Source organism: Gekko japonicus, unplaced genomic scaffold, assembly GCF_001447785.1.
Source record: "Gekko japonicus isolate JY-2015 unplaced genomic scaffold, Gekko_japonicus_V1.1 scaffold506, whole genome shotgun sequence".
NCBI lineage: Eukaryota > Metazoa > Chordata > Lepidosauria > Squamata > Gekkonidae > Gekko > Gekko japonicus.
In genome coordinates, this window is record NW_015175372.1 from 335,918 (window position 1) to 352,041 (window position 16,124).

Sequence of the window (16,124 nt, forward strand, 5' to 3'; positions counted from 1 at the left end):
ATAATAATAATAATAATAATAATAATAATAATAATAATAATAATAAAAAATAATTATGTCTTAGTTATGGCGCAGTAACTTTTTTCATTTTTACATAGCTATTGAGGAATGTGTGCCAAAACTTTAAATTACTGTGCCATCTTGTCCTTAATTCCATGTGATGTTAATTTCTACTGCATGCAGTTGAGGTGCATGTCAACACTAATATCATATAACATAAATGGCAGATAGACCTTGAGGCATATTTCATGTTCCAGAGAAGCAGCTTATAACATTCTGTATAAATTAAGGAAAAGAGGATTATCCAGGATAGCAATTTAAAAGGCCCCAGAGTCACACATATCCTCTTTAGGGGGTCAGGGCATACAGAAATACATACCAGGCTTACTCCTCTCTTTGTCAGGAATTGACCCAGCCTCTTGGCACGTCCACCAAAAAACTTGCCCAAAGCACTGATCCACGTTAAGCAGAGAGGAACACCAAAGAGTCCATAGAATATACAGAAAAGCCGCCCAGATGGAGTCTTAGGAGCAACATTTCCATATCCTGAAAGAGAATGTTGTGTTTAAAGCTGCCCACACCAATTTGAAACTTTTGGTACAGGCATAACCTTTCTCCTGTTACCAGATGCTCTTAAAGCCTTGAGGAGTTGTTCACAGATTACAGTGCCCAGTCATTCTAGCATTAGATCATTTAATATCCATGAGTGGAGACATGCTCACTTCTAACAAGAGATTAGATTGGGTCTCCCAAATCCCGTGCCAGCATTTTAACCAAACTATGGCACTGGCTCTCAAGAGAGACACTGGGCTAAAGATCCTGTGACTATTCCTTACAAGTGCAGAAACTGCTGCTGTCATAAATCAGCACCCAGAGAATCTCAGCATTCATATTTTAAAGAAGTACATTTCTAGCCCTTAAAACTGTGTGTATGAATAGGTAATGGAGAGAGGCAAGATTTCCAGGAGTCAGTATGCAAGAAACATCTGCCCTAATACATCATTGTTCCTCCTCATGCTCAGAAGAAACAAAAGCATGCAAAACACAGTGAAATATTACTCCATTTCTATAGGGTAAGAGCTGGCACTCTGATGACTCAATTGTTCACTTTCTTCTGTTTAATTCTAATTGCGAAATAATGGAGGCTGTTGCAAAATTTTTATATTATGCAATCAGAAGACGAGGCTTGAATAGCCAAGTGTAAGTGACTGATGCATCTTAGTATTTTCCCATATTTCCATGATGTTTTGTGCTTTCATACCAATAAAGGTTTTGTGTGTGTGACACAGTGAAATACACAAGTTTTCTTAATTAACTTCATTTCTACCCCACCTTTCTCCCTTATGAGGACCCCAAACAGCTTACATCAATCTCCTCTCGTCCATGTCATCCTCCCAACAACCACGCTGTGGGGCAAGCTAGGTGGAGAGTGTGACTGGCCCAGGGTTATCCAGAAACGCACATGGCAGACCAGGGATTCCAACCTAGGTTTCCTAGATCCTAGTCTGACACTCTAATCGGTACACCACACTGGCTTTCAATTTACATACATTATATAGGTCAGTGGCATGCACTTTTTAGTTGAACAGAATTTGGGTAAGAAGTGTGTACAATCCAATAATCAGCATGCACATAATCCTGGTTACAAGACATCTTCCAGTCCCTGCTTTATGGTATCAGAGCCTTAAACTGTATGTGCAAACCAGCACATATCATTCTACAGTGTAAAGTATTCTATTCTGGATTAAGAGAGGCCAGAACGGTGTCCTGTTTTCACTGTACTGAAGTTTTGTTAGATCGTTTACATCACTGCTTCCTAAAATATATTATGCATCTCCCGCCAATGAAGGATGGAAACGAAATGGACCATAATCTCTTACCATTTATTTCTACATTTTTAAATCTCAGCCATCCCCCAAGAAGCTCAAGGTGGAACAGAAAATCCTTTGCCTCATTTGATCCTCACAACAACCCTGTGACATAGGTTAGGCTGAGAGAGAATGATCAGTCACTCAGTGAGTTTCATGGCTGAATGGAGATTTAGAAGATTTAGAATTTGGAAGGCTGTAACTCTGCTTCAGACTTGTGCCATTAAGTCAGGTTTCTTCCAAAGTATTTTTAATAGTTAACAAGTAGGATATAGTGCTTTATTTGGTTTAGTGGTAAAGTTTCTACCTTCTTTCCCCCACCTCCTCTGGTCGATCTGTTTTATAACATTATGTTTGTTCTTCCTCAGAACAAACTCCAACTCTGATGTTTTTCTGCATCTCAGAGATTATTCTGACAATATAGGCCTTCTGCAAAGTATAAAGCAGCACACGAGAAGTTTTTACCTCTTCATAGGAGGTGGGTGGGTTAAGAACAAGCTCTACATGCCACAAGTCATGAGTAAAATGTCTACTAAGATGACCACATTCATTAGGGGACAGGAGCACAATTCAACAGAAGTGTGCTGCTGGAAGATAATTTTAATGCCACTTTTTTGTTTTGCTCTGTTCCTATACCTTTATTAGCAACCTGACACAAAGAACTTAAGCAGGTGAAGTGCTTCCTGGCATGAATACAAAGCTTTGCCTCCTTAATGTTTTCATACTGGCTTCTGTTGTGTTTTGCCTGGCACGCATATGCACCTTAAAGCTGGAAATGTTGAAGGCAAGAAACATGGGGAAACCAGAGAGAGCAATACAAGAGAAAAAGTGAAGGGGGCATAGGGTTGCCAGATCTAAACCTGTTAACATTCTTTTTCCATTAAGAGGTGCATAGAAGGGGACATTCCCCCAGATGCAGGTTCTCTCATCATTGTAAGAATATGAGGAAGTCATATCTGGTAACATTTTCACTTCTATGCTAGGGGCTATTTCAGGGTCTGGACTCGGAAACCCTAAGGCAGGAAAGAGAAGAACTTCACCAACCAATTTTTGTGAAACCAAACCAACCAAATTTATTAGAGGAAAGTAAGCAATGTAATCTTTTGTCAGGAAAGCTCGCACAGAATAACAGAAACGTACTCTCAATAGAACATTTTAGGTCACAGAGAAAAAATCTAAAATATTGCTAGTATTTTTTAGGATTTGTTGGACTATTCTCTTTGAAAGACAAAGTGTAAGAAATGAAACATAGCACGACTGGCTGTAAGGTAGTTTTGAAGCCAAAAACACAATCTGTAATCAACTTTGAATGCTCTTCATTATATGCAGCTCTTCAAGGATGTGCTACTATATTCAGAACTGGCAACAGGAGGCTTCATTAAAATGGGATTTCACGATCAGAAGAAAGACACAGAACTGGCGCAACATAACCCATAACTGTGCTCTAGCAGTCATGAATGATGCATTTGATTAAGTGTTAGTATTCAATACCTAAAAGTTCTTGTCACTCTTGGGATCACACTACTTTTCCTAGGCTACCTTCTGAATAGTGTGCCTAACCACTTGCTTCAGTGGAAAGTAGAACACACATATACAAAGCTATATGATCACCAGGGAAGGACATCAAATAACGCTCTTGCATGTTAAATACTCACCAATGGTTGTAATCACAGTAGCAGCAAAGATGACAGCATTCGGCCAGTTCCAGTAGTTGAAAGTGTCATTGCCATCAATCGAGATCCCTTGCCCATCAGCTTCTGACACAACCTACAGCACAATGACAGCAAACATATGTTTGGTGTAGTGGTTAAATGCCTGGACTCCAATCTGGGAAAATCGGGTTTGATTCACCACTCCTCCACTTGCACCTGGCTGGATGACCTTGGGCAAGCCGTAGTTCTGGCACAGCTGTCCTTGAAAAAGAGCAGTTTCTGTCAGAGCTCTTTCAGCCCCACCTACCTCACAGGGTGCCTGTTGTGGGGAGGAGAAGGGAAAGGAGTTTTTAAGCCGCTCTGAGACTCTGAGTGAAGGGTGGGGTATAAATCCAATCTCTTCTTCTTCTATGTGCGCAAAATGTGTATGTATACAATTGTCACCCTGACCTGGATAGCCCAAGGCTAGTCCAATCTAGTCAGGTCTTGGAAACTAAGCAGCATCAGCCCTGGTTAGTATTTGGATGGGAGACCTCCAAAGAATACCAGGGGTGTGACGCAAAGGCAGGCAAAGGCAAACCACCTCTGAATGTCTCTTGCCTTGAAAATCCTACAGGGTTGCCATAAGCTGGCTGGTTCCTCTGTTGATAGCCAAATCCATACAACACGGCCAGCCTCAACTGTAACGTAAATTCTGCAAACCCACTGGAACTCCCAGTTTACAGAATTTTTTAACTGCCAGAACCTGAACCTGTGGCCTTCTACACACAAAGTATGTGCTGTGCACTACACACCCCTTGTTTGGATTTGCTGCACTACTATGAATACTAAATATTTGCTTACCACAATTTTGGAACAAATCAGACCCCCATTGTCAAATGTTTCAATGCTTCAGGCCTTTCTCTTAGAGTAACAGCATTTAAGAAATGCAACTTCTGGTTTCGGTAGATTCTATCTTGGGAACCTCAATCTCCCTCCTATGTATGCAACTTTTTATCCCACTAATACCACTGCCACTCTGTACCATTTCACTAGGCCATACTAGGTTCTATTCATTCCAGCAGAAAACAAGTTTTCATACATTAACTAAAACCAGTATTACAACATATAATTAATAATTATGCTGTCCTAAACAAACAACACATAAAACTAAACTTTTAAAAGGGATCTTAACTGCTATAAGGGATTTTTTTTGTTATTACTTGAACCTTTGTTTAAGAGAAAGAGATGACAGGAGACTGGGGCTGAAAGGTGTTTTTCACACGAAACATTTACGTGCCGATACTATGGCCAGCCACAGTGCTTATTCTATTAAATCTGTTCTATTAATTCTGTTGTCACATAGCACACCAGGTTCCAAGCACCTCAGTCATAATTTGTGACAACACAGAGATTCCTGTACTTCTCCATATTAGAATTAAGCAGTTCTCTTGCTTGAGTGGAATTACAGACCCACCATATTCTCAGCCTAGGGGTTCCAAGGCAAGATGCCACCACAGAAAATGCCCTGTCTCTAATCGCTACTTGCCTCATCTCTAAAAGGCAGAGGTACAGAAAGCAGGGCTTGAGAGGAAGATCTTAATTGGCAGGCTGGCTAGTATGGGAGGAGAGAGTCCTTCAGGTATGTTAATCCTAGAGTAAGTAACTTCATTAGTCACCATTTGACTATTGCATATTTCAATCCTCAGCAAACTGGCTGCAATGCAAAGAGTCTGTGAAGTCTGCCATGCAAGAGATATTTGTTTTTATTTCCCTTGTGTACACGGGCATACCTGTGTTGACATTTGCCTCTTACAGAAGGCCACGGGAAACTCCCAAGTGCATGAAGCCATTAAGCAAACCCCAGTGAAACAGACATTAATGTAACAAGCTTAGCATGGGGTCGAACAGGGGTGGCCAGACTCACTTAACATAAGAGCCCCTTAGAATAAACGTCAGATGTTTGAGAAGCCGCAAGACATGAACAAATTTTACACACATTTTTATTAAGCTATGCCAATTTGCTTTTTATTAACATTAAATGAGACTGCCAACAATAAAAACAAAAGGTGTGGAAACAGGTATTGATAATGACATTTATTTGTCCAATGATATTTATTTATTTGCTAATGATAAAGACAGCTGGGGGGGGGAGTGCTTTGAGAACGCATTTAAAGTTAAAGTTGCTTTCTTTCTCGGCTCCCCCCCCACCTCAACCCTATTCAGGAAGGGGAACTCTGGCTGGGGAAGGGAAGACCGATCGAGGAGGCATACCTCCTCTTCTCTTCCTCAGCCACCCTACCGGGAACCGCACAATATGTGTGAAAGAGCCGCATGCGGCTCCCGAGCCGCAGTTTGGCCACCCCTAGGGTGGAACCTCCCTCCTAATGGGATTACTCCAAAACCTATATGAAATAGCTGACGCAGTCTTCAAGTGCTCATATTTCAGGATAAAGAGGTGAGAAGCATAAAGCAGCAGATGGAGAGGAAGAGCCTATCAGTGTAGTTCATATCCTGAGAAAGCTACAGGGCCAACTCTTCTCACTGCTGTGTCAACATTTCACAGGTTTATACTCACAGTTGTTCCTCTGCCAAAGCTGCACCTCCCTCTTGTCCCCATTGGCATGTTTCTACCTAGGATGAGCTGTGGCCCTGCCTGACACTGCTTTCATTCTTTTCCTCATTTCTTTTGGCTACAATAAATCTCAACATAGAACTGAAGCAACAGGGCTTATTTCAAATTACACAATCTAGCCTTAAACGTGCAGGATACTTCTGGAAGATGAAGTAGCCTGAAACAAAGTAGACATTATTCTGTTGTTACTTGTTCCCTTCTTAAAAAAAAAAAAGTACAATCTAATGGATGTCTGGAGTTTTATTCTAAGTTTCTCCCTCTTTTTGTGTAGTAGAAATGATTTTATATATATTTGATTTTTTAAAATTATTTGGGTTTTAAGTATCCTTTTTACTGGGGTCCATTCTTGCAATCCTGTACTTCAGCTGGAACCCAATTTTATCTATTTTAAGTAATACATTCTTTTGCTTCTCAGAATTTTTACTGAAATCTAGAAACTAGTCTTGTATTCTCCTGATCTCCTAGAGCCAATGATTATATACACAAGCCATGTTTTGGAATTTGTAGCATAAACCAAAGGAATACATTCCCACTCTATACATGCATAAAATATTATGAGACAAGAAGCAAATTGATACAGTTGAGAATACCCACTCAATTCAATGTAAGTTTTCAAAGCCACATGGATATAACTGCCGTTACAAACACTAAGCTTTTAAGGACCAGTCTTTAACAGACAAATTCTAGTTATAAAGAGAACAATCCAAGTGGAGTCATGTCCAAAAACAAAATCTGAGTTTTGTTAATTGTTCCATAGAATGCCTTAGGATACATATATAACCTTGAGACTGTGTGCAGTCATATCAATACCAGAGTAGTGGGAGTGTTTTGTTACAGGAAAAAAGTACCCCAAAATGAGTCTTATGTCCCTTAAAGGCTAAGAAACCAATCATATCAGTAGGAGATAAAAACAAATCATAAAGCAAGGGAAATGACGAAGTTAATACTGTTGCACTATATAAAAGTATGTAGCCATTTTAGCCAAAGAAGTTCTACAACACAAAAATTTGAAGTGAATTATCTTTGGGGGCATGAAAAAACCCAGCATTAAAAATACAGATATGTACTTAACCTGTTGAAAGCGGCTTACTGAAAGAAAAGCATGACAGGGTAACCCAAACTCCAGCACTGGAATCAATTCCCAACCTTTTAGCCAAGTAAGAATTCAAGAAGCCACTGTGTATTGTTCAGCTTTTCTGAAGCTTGAAGTTTAGAAGCTAACAGGAAAAATCTAGCATACTCCACTTTTTAGTTTCAACACTAGCATCACCTGATTTCCATACAAAGAGCTGTTCCAAGTCCACTTAAATTTTTATAGTCTAGTTCTTTTACCCTTAACCAGCACAATGTTATCTGAAGGTATGCTAGTGAAGTCACAACTCTTATCTTCTTAGATAAAGCAGGTTATGATGGGCTTATAAAACCTGTTATGTTACACCTGTAACAGGTTTCACTAGATGATTCCAATACTTAAACCCCTTTGGCACAGAATTGTTTACATGTCAATACACAAATAGAATTAACAGCACAATAATAATACATCTTTGATAAGGAAGAGCTAGACTGGCCAGCCTCAGTTCACATAGGGAAGAGTTACACAGCTCTGTCAGAGAAAACTCTGTGCTTTTGAGGAGTCAATTCACAGCAATTGTTTTCCTGGGTTGTTGCCATTTTTCTCTCCTTCTGATTGCTTCTTTCTGGAGGGATCCCAATCAATCAGTGACTGTGAGATGATGTCATTGAAGGCAAATGCGGCCAAACTGGGGTGGAGGCCAGACTAAAGGGTTACATTAATCCATGGTAAAATACAGGCAATGCTCCAGATGTTGGAGACATAGACTGCTTTCATGCCTTCTTTTGGGCTTCCTGGAGGCATGTTAGAATCCTTGATCTGAAAAAGTAGGTCTTTTCTTTTGTTCATAGAATACCATAAACTGCTTGAACTCATGTTTTGATTGATCAGGATTTCCGGCTTTCTTTTTAGATCTACCACCCTATTAATAGTGTAATTTCCCATTATTATAGTACAGTGCTTACATGCCACCAGAGAAATTGTCTCGATTTAAAGACAACTTGTCAGATCGACAGATGAACCAAACCTCATCTGCAAATTTTAATTATATGGCAAAATGTTTTACAAGTGTTCACACATAAGGGAAATATTTTTTTTGGGAAAAATTTAGAGGGATGCATTCTTTTAAATTTACGTCTCTCTTTGGGAATTGTAATGTGTCCCATACCTTTGAAGTTCTTATTGCAGGCTTATAGAAACTGTTATAAAATCTGGTTGGGTCACACAGGGAAAAAACCCCATCTATAACACTATGGACTACTGTTTTTAAAAAAGAATGTGGTCCCTAACAATCCAGAGGTCATCTATCTCTGTGCCAGAATAAGACAGAGTTACATTCATTCACTAAAGTTTATAGATTCTAACACTAATTCCCATAAATTAAGTCACTGTAAGTTGTCATTTGAACAAATGATAGCACTATAAACTATGCAATATTTTGGATAAGAGGGGTTACTTCAGTATCAGTGGGAGGTTGCACTGGGGAGGGGGTGAATTTTCCTATTAAAGCACCATATGGTATAAAAACTTGATTATCTAACTTGGCAAATCAAGTTTCTGCATTATTCCCCATGTTCTTCCCAGCTGTTTGGAGGAAAGAGGGTACTTCCACTACTGAAAGTTTAGCTACTAGTAGCAGCTCAAATTACTCTGAAAGAATGCTGAATCCCTTGGGCTTGGCATCCCGCTTGGCTTTTGGATCCAATAAACTAAGGGTGGAACAATGAGAAAGCAGGTTTTCATGTACACATCCTTTGCTGGACTGTAAATCTCATATCAAAGTATGTTTTGCATGCATTAACCTTTCCCAATCTTTCATTTAGGGCTACATACATATAACCTTTTAAATAAAGTTGAAATTCCAATAAGCTGTTCAGGAAGGAGAATACAAAGCTGAACTCTATCCCTCCTATGCCCTTGCTTCATAAAAAGATGATTGGCAGAGCTTTTTTATGCCTCAGAAGACATAACTCTATAGACAGGACTCGAACTGTGCATTGCTGGACTAGAGCCACAGCTCTCTATACACTCTGCTCAGAAGATCTGGCCTGCAGGACACTCCCACTACAGATGGTGAAAATATAGAAGAGAAGAAGAAAAGAAGAGATTGGATTTATACCCCATCCTTCACTCCAAGTTTCATAGCGGCTTACAAACTCCTTTCCCTTCCCCTCCCCACAACAGACACCCTGTGAGGTTGGTGGGGCTGAGAGAGCTCTGACAGAAACTGCTCTTTTCAAGAACACCTCTGCCAGAACTATGGCTTGCCCAAGGTCATCCAGCAGCTGCGAGTGGAGGAGTGGGGAATCAAGCCTGGTTCTCCCAGATTAGAGTCCAGGCACTTAACCACTTCACCAAACTGATTCAAGTTCACGGCTATTAATGGAGATGTTCTCCATGCTTGTTAAGTCATAGCCTCAATAGATGGAATACATGTGTATATGTGCTGAAAATGTCTTAGATGAGAAAGTGTCTGAGCTTCCGGTTTAAGCATTTCACTGCTCGGACGCGTCCCGTCTCGCTCTGATGGGAACGCTCCGAGACCCGGCTGACGGGAGGGGTCCGAGTTCATCCCGGACCTCCCCGGGGTCTCTGTAGGAGACCCTCAGCCTGGGGAGCTGAGGAGAGCCTCTTCCAAGGTGAAGGCCAAGGAATTGAGGCTCACCTTATCCCTGAAAGGTACCGTCGCCGTGGAGCCAATATGGTGCTTAGAGATGACTGCCAGAGCAAGCGACCATGATCAAAACTTTAAAATGCTTCCAAAAGATCTCTAGGTCTCCAAACTATGAGTTAAGCAATGCTCAGGTGAAAAAACGAACAGACCTTGGTAGTAATTGGAAGCACCTAAGTTTGAAGCATGGAGGGAGAGGGACCAAGCACTCCCCCTTTTTGAAAAAGATTTAAAAGCTGTTTTAAATCGGAAATAAAAAGACTTAGAGCTAAAACAAGTGCATAAGAAGTTAAGCGAATGCAAAAATTGCCAATATATACAAAGCGGATTTAAATCATAACTTTTGCCTTGTTTTGGAAAACTTACTTCTTGTTGATATTATGGCTGGGAGAGGATGGAGGGCACCGGAGAAAAAACTGGTGACAAAAATGGAAAAACAGACAGAGTATTAACAAGAGTGTAGATGAAGCAGAGAAGGAAAGATCTTCTGATAAAACGCAACTAATACAGCTCCAGCTGGAAAGATCTATGTATGTTCTACGTTTCCATGGGATCCCTGAAGAGAAGAACGAGGACTTAAAAGAACTTTTTGCAGAGGCTTTGGCCCCATTAATGGATTACAAACAGGAAGACCTAGTGAAAGAGATGGATGTAGCCTACAGGACCTACCTGGATTTTATAAAGAAAAATAAACTCCCAGGGGAAATGATCTACCAGAGAACTAGTGTTAAAATCTACAATGGAAAAACCCTTAAAAATTAAGAATGAAGAGATAAAAATACTAAAAGACATTCCCTTTGAAGTCAGACAATGGAGGAAACTATACAGGATGCTTACTCTCACACTGCAAAAAAAGGGAGTACCATATAGATGGTTATTTAAGGAAGGACTGAGCTTGGATAAAAAATACAAAATTGACTCTGTTCCAAAAGCTGGAAAATGTATGGACCAAATGTTTAACTCAAAATATGAGAAGAAAGGAAAGAACTCAAAACCAGATCAGGAGGAGGAAAAAGAAGACTCCTACTCACAGGATTCAAAAAGCACTACTTCCACATCACCAGAAACATCAGAATCGGAGAAAGAAGAAGCCGCCCCCAAACTCAAGAAAACTAAGAAACGCAGGAAGAAAAGACTCTAGAACAAGAACAACAGTTCTTAAAGGCAGAATTTGTGTTAAGCTATTAAATGCATATTCTTAAAGTAACACTGTAATGAACTAACCTGTATACCAAGCTTGTAACATTAGGTTAACAAGCCTTACTTTTAGCTAATTAGATCGTGATATGTATTAGCTTTCCTTTCCCCAAATCCAATAGATGAAATAGTTTAGAATAGTAGCTTCCTTTCCCCATCAGTTTGCCCTCTTCCCATTTCCCATAGCTATAGCGATAGGGTTTTAGTTTCCCTCCCCCTTCCAACTCTTTTTTTGTAGTTTATGTAGTTTATAGAAAATGCAAATAAAAAATCCCCTTTGGGGGGCATAAAAAAGAAAAGAAAAGAAAGTGCCTTATGCAAACCCATAAGCTTTTATGTAAAAATGTCTCTATGAGATGGGTCTGCTTAGGAGCTAGCCACATTTTTATGCAGAAAACATGCCTGCATGTTTATGCAGCCTTCAGGTAACTTATCAAAGAAACCTAATGTGGCAAAAGATACCCTTATTCAATTCATGCCTGTTTCCCCTCAGGTTAAAAAAATAACATTCGTTTAACTGAAAAACTCATTTTATACTAATTTACTTTCTCTACCCAAAAGGCTTAGATGTCCTCAATTACCTACAATATGCCTTATCAGTTAAAGCACTCAGATTTTAGCAACTTGAGTTTGCATTTCATGGACGCTTCCAAATTTCTTGTGCAATAAGCTTTAAGATAGGGAAAGGTCTGTGGATCTGTTATCTAACCACAGGAACACAAATATACCAAGTATTCAGCCAATCTCAATAATAATCCAAAAACACAGGGTTTGAACCAGATGAAATTTTATACATTACCTGCTTAGCTTTTTATTTTAACAGAAGCCAGCAGCAACAGAGCAAAATAGCAAGAGATAATGTCCTCCAGCCATTCACACTGCAATCTTGCCTTTGATTTTATCACAAGTCCTTTCGAGTGGAGGAGAGCAAAGAAAACAAACAAAAATTGGATAAAAGGATAAATACATGTTCCACATAAACCACAGAGCAACGGTGGCCCTATCCTGAGACTCCCACATTTCCTCACCCACAAAAAGGAGCACTACTGATCTTCCCCTTACCCCAAAATAAACAGCAAAATCCCTGCGGCAAAAAGTCAAATGCAAAAGCAATTAAACAGAATGTGGAACAGGCACTGCAAAGGAAATTATAGATGGGGGATTGTATTCACCTAGCCTAATTCTGAATGGATGATCAGCAAGTTGAGAATATTTCAAGATGCATGTCCTGCTCTTGCCCATGTACACATTGCTGTATCCCCAATTCTTACTGCATATGCAGAGAAGAAAAAGTGTGATCTTCTGTTACTGCTGTTAGGCTGTGATCAGATGCACAGTTAGATCTGTTGTCATTGCTGTTCCCTTACAGATTTGAAATGCACGATCAGACAGCAACATCTATCCATCATGCCCCAGTCATCTGAGTTTTGTCCCCCCAAACTTTACTGCATATTTCTTTGATACCTGTGAAAGTCCAGTCCTGTTGGTCTGAGCTGGTTCCAAAACAGTTTTCCTATTGTCTGATCACTCTGTTGCGTACCCAAGCCATCAGACAGGTCTGACTGGTCTCTTGTTTTCTGGCCATCATTTTTTTTACTAGTTAGCAATGTGCACATAACAGCATATTTGCACCTCTCTCTCTCCCACAGGGGCTGCTCAAAACTTTGTTTTCTTTATAAAAACTTTCAAAGAAAGACACATCTGTATTCCAGTTTTTTCTGTGTTATGGGGAAGGGGTTAATTGAAAAGTTTAGAGAGGGAGGATGGCAGTGAGCTACATATCCCAGCAGGCTCATCAGCACTTGTGCACATGTTCAGAGGACAATTTTTTTAAAAAAAATGGCCAACAGCCCCATAAACTACATATCCCAGCAGGCTCATCAGTGCTTGTGGGCATGTTCAAAAGACATACTTAAAAAAATGGCCAACAGGCTGACTCCTTGGCTGTTGGTGTCTGATCACTCAAGGATGAGGTAAAAGCCCTTTGAAGAGTAGTAAAAGGGGTGAGTCTGATCAAGATTCTCTGTTACAAAATAACCTGGCTCAATTAGAGGTGGAGCAACAGCGGATCGAACTGCTGCAGCCACAGTTGTAGGTTTTTTCATTTTCCTCTTGAGAGTTCTGACACCTCTATTCTTTTTTGTAAAAAGTCCTGCTTATATGTATGAACTGGTAAATTCCATTTCATTGTGTCTAAGGAAGTGTGTGTGTACACAAAAGCTCATACCTTGAATAAAATATTGTTGATCTTAAAGGTGCCACTGGAGTCAAGCTTTGTTCTTTGAGGGTAGTTAGGCTGAGAGATTACCACAGACCCAAGGTCACCTGGCAGGCTTCCATGGTTGAGTGAGGGATTCAAACCCAGGTGTGTCCTAGGTCCCAGTCTGACACTTTCACCACTACACCATACCCGTCCCAAGTGACCATGGGGCATTAGCAGGGAGTCAGTTGAAGTATTAATCAGTTAAATGGGGGATGGGGGGAAAGGGAAATGCAGCTACCTTAGCTGTCACTGCATAGCCCAAACTCAAGCCAACCTCCAGGCGGCACCTGGAGATCTCCAGCTATTACAGCTGATCTCCAGATGACCAAGATCAGTTCTCTTGGAGAAAATGGCTGCTTTGGGCAGTGGACTCCATGGCATTATATCCTGCTGACGTCCCTCCCCACCCCAAACCCTGCCCTCCCCAGGCTCTACCCCTAAAATCTACAGGTATTTCCCAACCCAGAGAAGGACACCCTGTAACTGGCTACAGAAGCACTTTCCAGACCCTTGGAACTCACAGGAGGAGGTGCTTTTCTACCTTCGCTGCTGCTGCATAGCCTCAGATCAATGTAAGTCAGGGGTGGAGGGAACCATACCTGTTACCATGTGGCTCTCCTCTCATACTACCCACTTGGGGCAGCAAAATGTCTTGAAGCAGCCCTGCCTTTTATAGCTAAGCAGAAGGAAATAAACATGGCTCACCTCCCTCTATTTTCCCCTTCCATCTGCCGCCCCACCAGCCCCCCATTTAACTGGTTAACACTTCAACTGACTCCCTGCTAATGCCCCATGGCCTCTTGGGATTCCCAACTTGGGGGTTGTAGTTCTAATTCCCTTTGCTATGGTTCCAGTAATGCCAGCTGAGAACTACAACTCCCAAGGTGCAATGAGTCAAAAGTGGGGGTGTAAAGTTTCTTGTAGAATTCTTCCTGGCCCTGGTTTGGATCATATATGTTTACTACCAAAAAAAATTTCCCTTCATTTTGTATTTCCAACATTAAAATTCTGCCATCTTCAGATGCATATGTCAATTCAGAAAACAAGTTATCTTTAACAAAAGTAGCCACTCCTCTTTTCTTTTTCTCCTTGTCACAAGCTACAAAAGTTTTTCCTAATTTTTTATTTTGGAGATATTTTTCATCTTTTCTACATATGTGTGTCTCTTGCAAACAAATTAAATCCAGTTTCTGTTTCGCCAATTGATGTAATATCTTTCTTATTTTTGGTGGTCCATTCAAGCCATTGACATTTACTGATAAATGTTTTCAAAGAGCAAATAATAATAACCTTGGAAGATATATGTAACATAGTGAGAAAAGAAGGGAAGATTTCGGATACCTGGAAAGAGGCAATTATTTCTTTGATACTTAAACAAAACCAGGATGAAAAAGAGATTAAAAATTATAGGCCAATATCTTTGTTGAATGTGGACTATAAAATATATGCATCAATATTAGCTCAAAGACTTAAAAATGTCTTAATGAAAGTGATCCATCACGACCAAGCGGAATTCCTACCTAAAAGACAGATGAGAAATAACCTCAGATGCCTAATGAATATCCTTGAATATTATGAAATACATCATGGTAAACAATTAGCTCTGGTATTCTTGGATGCAGAGAAAGTGTTTGACAATGTTAATTGGCCACTCATCACAGAGACTTTGCGAATGGTGGAAGTAGGTGAAAACTTTATTAAGATAATTCAAGCGATATATAACGAACAAAGAGCAAGAGTAATGGCGAACTGACAACACTTTTAAGATCCAAAAGGGGACTTGTTGACAAGGTAAAATACCTTGGGATTACAATTACTAACAAGTGCAGTTCTCTTTTTGAAGACAACTACAAAGTATTATGGTAAAAACTAAACAAGACTTAGAAGGTTGGAAAAATTTACAATTATCCATGATGGGAAGAATTGCAATAATAAAAATGAATATATTACTCAGATGGATGTTTCTTTTTCAAACAATCCCCATTTTACAAAACCAAAAGATTTTTAAAGAGCTAGATCAACTAACATCCAAATTTATCTGGCAAGGGAAGCCAGCACGAATAAGACTTAAAATTATGCAAGACGTTAAAAAGAAAGGTGGATTTGGAGTTCAAAATTGGCTATTATATTACAGGGCTGCAGCATTAGCCTGGCTAAAGGAATGGATTACTTTGGAAGATAGAAGGCTATTGAAACCCGAAGGCCACAGCTTTAGGATAGAACGCATTCTTATGGTATGAGAAAGCCTCAAAGTATGGGATCCAATCTACAGAAGGTTTTATATTAAAAAATCGAGACTCATAGTACCACTAGAAGCATTTACCTTGCCAAATGTCTTTACAGGTGAAGAGCTATTTAGATATCAAGATATTTTGGATGAGAAAGACTGCTTGAAATTGCCAGAACATCCAATCTACAGAAGGTTTTATATTAAAAAATCGAGACTCATAGTACCACTAGAAGCATTTACCTTGCCAAATGTCTTTACAGGTGAAGAGCTATTTAGATATCAAGATATTTTGGATGAGAAAGACTGCTTGAAATTGCCAGAACGCTTGTCTTGGTGGAATAAAACACAATTTGAATGTATCTATAATAAAGATAAAAAAACTGGTTTTAATGACAAACTAACTGAATTAGAAAAAAATCTTGTATTTTCAGATGATAAACAGATAAAGAAAATCTATAAAATTTTGTTAGAGGATTTGCTGTTAGATGAAATAGTTAAGCAAAATATGACTCTATGGGCCCAAAATATAGGTCATAATACTACTTGGAGAGAGTGGG

At 39.7% G+C, this 16,124-nt stretch overlaps 1 protein-coding gene across 1 annotated transcript in view; it reads right to left on the reverse strand.

Annotated features, from left to right (window-relative positions):
* Positions 1–16,124, reverse strand: part of KCNK5 (potassium channel, two pore domain subfamily K, member 5) — a 51,739-nt gene that overhangs the window by 2,851 nt on the left and 32,764 nt on the right. Inside the window, exons 3-4 of the mRNA XM_015425503.1 lie at positions 3,524–3,635; positions 380–546 (exon numbers count right to left, since the gene is read on the reverse strand). Of these exons, the coding sequence (XP_015280989.1) occupies positions 380–546; positions 3,524–3,635 (279 nt within the window). The remainder of the gene's footprint in view (positions 1–379; positions 547–3,523; positions 3,636–16,124) is intronic.